General features: G+C 56.9%; 1 protein-coding gene across 1 annotated transcript; it reads right to left on the minus strand.

Annotated features, from left to right (window-relative positions):
* Positions 1-4,036: 4,036 nt before the first annotated feature.
* LOC112840956 (loricrin-like) lies at positions 4,037-4,363 on the minus strand. Its single transcript, XM_025894581.2, has one exon. It carries the CDS (start codon positions 4,361-4,363, stop codon positions 4,037-4,039), a length of 327 nt encoding a protein of 108 aa, XP_025750366.2.
* Positions 4,364-6,979: the final 2,616 nt, after the last annotated feature.

Raw genomic sequence — 6,979 nt, forward strand, 5'->3', positions numbered from 1 at the left:
CCGCCAACGCCCCCGGGGGGCTGAGGGGGCACCGACCTCATCTGCCTCCGTCGCGTATCTGGGAATCTGGGAAGGTGCCTGAGCCTTTAATGAGAGCTGGCACACCCCGCGGGGCAGGGAGGGCTCCTCCCGCCCCTGCCCAGCTGAGCAAACCCGCGGTGGGGACTCCGGGACCACACAGAGAGCCCGGAGTCCGTCCTGGTGCTGCTGCTGGAGCCTCCTCAGAACCCGGGGCTGGGGCTTTGCCCGGAGCCCTGAGGCAGCCTGAGCCCAGCAGGGCTGAAATCCCTCCTGTGCCGTGCCCTGATGGGCTCCATGGGCTGCAATCCTTCCTGTTCTGTGCCCTGTGAGCTCCACGGGCTGAAATCCCTCCTGTGCCGTGCCCTGATGGGCTCCACGGGCTGAAATCCCTCCTGTGCCGTGCCCTGACGTGCTCTAAGGGGCTGAACCTCAGCCTGGCACCGAGGGCACACACCAGGGTGGGCAGTGACTGGCCCTGTCCCATCAGGGTGTCCAACGAGTGACTCTCCCATGGGAGGTTGTTCATAACCCCCCTGGCCACGGCCACCTGGGTGTCACTGGGTGTCCCCACTGTCACCACTGCCCTGCACTCTCAGGGCTCCTTGTCCTGCCCTTGCCCAAGCTGGGCAAACGTGGGTGCAGTCTGGGCCCAGAGGCAGCTCCCAGGACATGTGGGACAGCCTCAAAAATCAGATGAAAGCTCCTTTTCTGCAGGAATTGTTTTGGTCTCTGACATTTTCTAAGCTTCAGCATCACAAAGCCCCTCGAACTCACAAACAACTTTGGTTGTAAGGGAAAAAAAAAACCATTTAGGGGATGAAAAATGCAAAGTTTTATGCACGAAGAGAACCTCTGGTCGGGTTTTTTTTGGAGATCCAAGGAGGTGTTCCCAGTGCACAGCCAGAACCACATGCTGACCTACATACACCTTCCCAGGTGTGCTGGTAAACATCCTCCGAGGAGCAGGATAATGAGGGAGGCTCCCTGGGAAGAGCAGCAGTGTGGGGAGAACAGGACTGACCAGAAGGGATCCTCACCCTCCACCCACTCCCCGCAGCCTGCAGGGCCGGGGCAGAGCTGCTCCCACCATCCCATCTCTCCCCTCTGCACCAGCGCCTGGTGGACGCAGGTGAGTCTCCACCGGTCCTTTCTGGGCTTGAAACCAGCTTTTGTGTTTCCAGGGTTATTTTGGAACCAGTTCTTCCCAGCGGAGCTCAGGTGGGAAGGACGAGATCGGCTCCCAGGAGGGTGTGAGGACACGGCTCTTCCCTCCCCTGCACGAGCTGATTCATCCACCCCAAGTGCCTGAGATGGCCACGGGGAGACTCTTCCCTTTAATTTAACGAGGCAGTTAAAATTCAGCTGAGACCCACCAGGGAAAGTGGAGAAATGGAGGGAATTGAGGTGAAAGTCCTCAGAGGAGTCAGGATGGGCAGCCCAGCAAGGGAAAGGTGCTTTTTACCTCTGGCAAGAAAAGGTTCAGAAAGATTTGACCTGAACTGAACATTCTGTGGGAATGGAATGGGGGGGGTTTCCTGCAGGCACAGCTGCCCCTGCCAACTGCTGTGGCCTCAAGTTTTGCTGCCCTCCAGGACTGGAGACATGTCCAAGCTCATTAAAGCCATCACTGACATGCTGGAGAGTTACCAGGGCAGTGCCAGAAAGGGGAGGAAATCGGAGACGTTCAGCAGGAGTGAGTTCAAGAAGCTGATCCAGCAGGAATTTGCCCCTGTCAAGGTAAATCTACAGCCTTGGGGGTGCCAAGATGTGTGGGAAAGGTGCTGGGGTGATATTTAGGGGTGGTCAGGGGTGCTGAGGGGGCTGCAACACCCACCCCACAGCCAGGGTTGGAGTGGGATCTCTCCAGTCTTTGATTTTCCCGGGGTTGTGCATCGTGGCTGATTTCCTTGGGCTTCTGTTGCAAAGCTCCCGTTCCCCCTCCTGGTCCTGCTGTCCCCATTTTCCTGCAGGGAATGGGACAGTGAGGATGGGGTGCTTGGTCCCCCCCCGGCTCCATTTCCTCCCTGGGCAAATCCAGCTGTAATCCCAGGCTGTGACCCCTTGGCTCTGGACCCCGTGCCCCCTCCTGTGCCTGCTGCTCCTTTTCCTTGCTTTGCCCTTGCACTGAGGGCACCCAGCCCTCGCTTCTGCCCCCTTTGGGAGGGGCTGATGGGCTCCTGTCCCCTCAGAGGTCGCCCACCAGCAGGTACAGGTACATCCCCCGCTCCTCGGACCCGGACACCGAGCCCATGAACAAGAAGGAGAGGGGCAAACGCTGCGTGTACTGAGGGGCACCTCCACCACTCCTGGGGCCCAGAGGGAGCAGGTAAGGACAGCTCAGGGAGCTCACAAAGCTCCTGCACAACATTTGCATGGACTCATTAGGAGGGGACAGAGACATCATGGGACCGGTGTCACCCCGAGGTGACAAGACTTTACCCCCAGTCCATCAGGGGGGTGGGATCCACAGGATATTCTGAGTTGGAAAGGACCCACAAGGATCATCAAGTCCAAGTTTTAAGTGGATGGCCCATGCAGGGATGAATTCCAGCTCCACGGGGGCTCAGAGAGCATCCAGTCAGCTCTAATTAAAATTGCACAGAGTTCTTGGGCACAGATTTAGTGCAAAGCAGAGGAGTTGGGTAAATGGGGGTTGGGGGGGGGAATGTCACCCCCAGCAGGATTTTGGGACAGCCATGAGTGAAATCCTCCATGGGTTTTCCTCCCTCTCTGCAGGACCCCTGAATTGCTCTGTGGGCCAAGGGCAGTGACAGCAGCACAGTGGGATCACTCTGAGCCCTGGGATCTCCTGGGATCCCCTCTTGGGCTCTCTCTGCTCCTCCAGTGCTGGCAACACCCCAGGAGATGTGCAGACCACACCCTGCTCCACCTATTACCTCCATGAGGCAAAAAGGGTCTCTTGTTTGCCCCTGATGCTTCTCGGGTGTCTCTTTGGGGTGCTTTAAAAATGCAGCTTGAGGGCTGGAGGGGGGGGGTGAGGCCAGATCTGTTCTTCTCTTCTCCTAAACACAATGCCAGAGCACGAGCTGAAGTATCAACCCCTTCATCCAGGTTTTTAATGGGGAGAAAGTGAAAAATCTCTGGTTAATGGGGCTGGAATGACCCATGCAATTAGTTGACTCAGATTGTAGAGCAATAATGAACAAAGAGTGGCAATTCCTCGAGGAAAATTAAAGGCTTATGGTTGAGAGCTCATCTCCAGCTCACTTGGAGCCAGCAGCAAAATTCCCATGGGTTTGGAGAGGTGGACACACTGAAAATAGACCTCACCTGCATCTGATCCTTCAGCTGTTCAGGGGTTGGTCCATCAGCCCATCACTGTTTCGTTGTAAATATCCAAAAAGTGGCTTTTTTTCTGGCTTATTTTGCTCCTTCTTACCCAAGTGGTTGTAAGACCGTAAAAACCCCAATAAAAATGGTACAAAGTGATGCCTGTCCGACTTTTATGAGCCTCACACTGATCACCAGGAGCCTCCAGGAGCAACTGGGAGGTTGCTCAGAGCTGTGGTGGTGGGGAAGCCCCAAGGGGACGGGGCAGGGTTGGAAAGGGGGTCTGGGGGTACCAGGGATCCCCACAAGGGGCACCACACCCCGGTGTGGGGCCCGGGCAGGACCTGCCACGGGGTGGGGAGAGGTTTTTGTGCTTCTCCACCATGTAGGACCTTGTTCCCAGGGGAGGGGAGCAGCTGAGGGAGGGATGATCCACACGGGCTGTGGTCGGTGATCGGAGCATCCCGAGGGCTCGGGGAGGAACCAACCCCATTGATTCTGTGCTGCTGAGCCCAAGGAAACGCCAACACAGGAGAGAGCTTGAGAATGGAACACTTTATTGGGCACCTTCTGGGGCCAAAGCAGAGCCTGGGGTGTCAGTGGTGCCCCTTCCCCAGGGAGCAGCAGCTCTGGAGGGTGCGGGAGAGGGTTTGTCAGCCGGGCACCCCTGGGGCTGGCAGAGCTCTGGGAGGTGGGAGGCAGCTGGTCCAGGCATGGACCCCCATCACTTCGTCTTCTGCTGGGGCACCTGGGGCACCTGCTGCTGCTGCTGCTGGACCCGAATCTGGGGCTTCCCGTGGCAGCCGGAGCTGCCGGAGCTGTGACAGCCCCCAGAGCTGCCACCAGAGCTGTGACAGCCACCACCCCCGGAGCTGTGGCAGCCACCTCCACCCCTGGAGCTGTGACAGCCCCCAGAGCTGCCCCCAGAGCTGTGACAGCCCCCAGAGCTGCCCCCAGAGCTGTGGCAGCCCCCACCCCCGGAGCTGTGGCAGCCCCCGGAGCTCTGGCGGGTGTAACTGTGGCACTGGTCCTTCTCCTGCCGGGAGCACATTGTCCTGTGCTGGGGGGACCTGTGGGGAGAGACAGGAACCATCAGGGGCTGCTGCAATCCCACCATCCCCATCGTCCCACTGCCCCCGTTGTCCCAGTGCCACCATCCCGGTGTCCCCGTGCCCGCCCCCTTTGCCATCCCACCCTTGGTGCTGCTGTGCAGGATCCCAGGAGATGCCTCCCAGGATCTGGAGCAGTGTCCTGCATCCAGGACGGAGGATTCCATCCCTTGGGTGCAGCAGCATGGCCTGACCCAGCCATGAGACAGGTCCTTGTCTTCCTCCCTGCATCCCACACCCCGTGAGCATCCCCTGCCCAGCGCTCCGAGCTCTGCTTCCTTCACTGGAAATGATTCCCCAAGGAAGGAATACCCAGACTTACCTGAGCTTGAAGGAAAAGCAAGAGGAGGGAATGAAGGTGCTGGGCCAGGAGCAGTTTTATAGAGGTGCCAGATGGTTTTCCCGGAAATGAGACAGGTCCCTGTCACAGGGATCTGTTAATTTATCACCCAATCCCCATCCGACCGCCCTGTGTTTACATCGCCCTCCTGACTCATGAGTGATGGATATCATTCCTTTTTTATCTGTTTCCTGTGCCACATAAGTGTCTAATTGCCAGCCTCACCTGCCTCTAATAGGAAAACCCGTGGGTGCCTGGATTTCCAAAGCCTCGTCTGCTTGGGATTTGTTTTGTGAAATTAAGCTCAGGCTTAATTATAGCCCCATCTCCTGAGGCTCTGCTGCCAGAGCCTAATCCCTGCAGTGGAGCCAGCACCAAATAAAGCCAGGAATAAGCCAGGTAAACACAGAGGAAAGTGGCTCTCCCTTCTCCATGAGATACTCCATCTGAAAGCTGCCACAGTCGTGGGAACAATCAGTGGGATGAGGGCAAAGTCCTCCTGGGTTTCCTCTGGAGAAGGGTCTCACATCATCATCAGGGGTTTCTAGAACCCTCTTTGACCTAAAAGAGTGTGAATTCCCCCCAAAATGCAGCAAGAGGAAGGTGTTGGGGGCTGTGGAAAGCCTTGCAAGCCCTGCTGTGTTCACACAGACCTGAGCAAGGTGACGGAGAGGAGCCATTTCCACCTCCTTAACTACAAAGGTCATTGAATAAAGGAACTAAAATGAGGAATTAAAGGACCCATTTGGTGTTCCCTGCTGGAGCAAAGCCAGAGCTCTGGAAATGTCCCTCCTGCACATCCCTGTCTGGGTTGGAAACTGCCCAGCACTTCACCACCCCACAAACTCCACTGACCTCTAAAGGCCACAGCTCCTTTTTTATGGGATAAAGGCAAGGAAAAGTCTGGGACACAGAAGACAATGTTGGGAGCTGCACAAACAAACGGGGACATCCCCATGTTGCCAAAGAGTGTCCTGCTGCTCATATCCAGGATTTGGGATGCTCAAGCTGCTCACACCCCAAGTTTGGGATGCTTGAACTGCTCATCAGGAGCCTCCACCTGGTGGTGGTGGGTGTGGCTCTCACTGGGAGGTCGGAGCTGGGGAGGATTGCAAAGCTCTCCCCTGACCCCGCAGACCTGTGGCTCACCCAGCACCAAATCCAGCTGCTATTTTCCTTGCTGACTGTCACTGAGGTCATGGAATTCCCTCCAGAACCCGGTGGCTGTGGCAGTAACTGGCAGAGGAACTGGGAAAACACCCACTCAGGGCCAGGTGAGTGCTGGGGCAGGTCCCTGCCTGCACCAGGGGCCAGTTCCTGCCCTGTGTCCCCGTTGGGCTTTGGCTCTTGCTGTGACACCCCTGTCACCCCCTGAACAATCCCCCAAAAGCATTTCTGAGCACTATGGGGCAGCCTGGTTTTGTCTTTTCCAGAAGATTTTAAGAGCTGTGGTGTCTTAGAATCATGGGATGGTTTGGGTTGGAAGGGACCTTAAAGATCATCTCGTTCCACCCCCTGCCATGGGCAGAGACACCTCCCACTATCCCAGGTTGCTCCAACCTGGCCTTGGACACTTCCAGGGATCCAGGGGCAGCCACAGCTTCTCTGGGCAGCCTGTGCCAGGGACTCCCCACCCTCACAGGGAACAATTTCTTCCCAGTATCCAACTTAAATTTCCCCTCTTTCAGTCTGAACCCATCCCCCCTGTCCTGTCACCCCCTATTTCCTTTTTTATTGTGGTTACAGGGAAAAGAAATATCTTTGAAGAGGCAAAGCCCGAAGAGGCAAAGGAAAGGAAGCCCAAAACTTAGGATGAGTGATCACTCCAAGGGTTTCCTTGGGATGAGTGGGGTTGGCAGCTGGGCTCCCTTTGCTCAGCCTTTGAGCAAGGGTGTAACACATCCCAGCTCCAAAGCCCCTTCCCTGGTTGCCTCCCTGGCTTGGGAAAACAAGGATGAGGAGTTTAAGGAAATGCAAACGCAAGAGAGATCTTGGGAATGTAACTTTATTGGGCACCTCATGGGGCCAAAGCACAGCCTGGGGCATCAGCTGAAGGCAGCAGAGAACCACCAGTGATGTCCCTTCCCCAGGTGGCTCCAGAGGTCACAGGAGGGGATTTGGCACCCGGACAACCCCGGGGCTGGGGAGCTCTGGGGAGGTGGGAGGGAGCTGGTCCAGGTGTGGCCTCTGCAGCTGGAGCTGGGGCTGTGGGACTCCC

Source organism: Manacus vitellinus, unplaced genomic scaffold (genome assembly GCF_001715985.3).
Source record: "Manacus vitellinus isolate BGI_N305 unplaced genomic scaffold, ASM171598v3 scaffold_123_pilon, whole genome shotgun sequence".
NCBI lineage: Eukaryota > Metazoa > Chordata > Aves > Passeriformes > Pipridae > Manacus > Manacus vitellinus.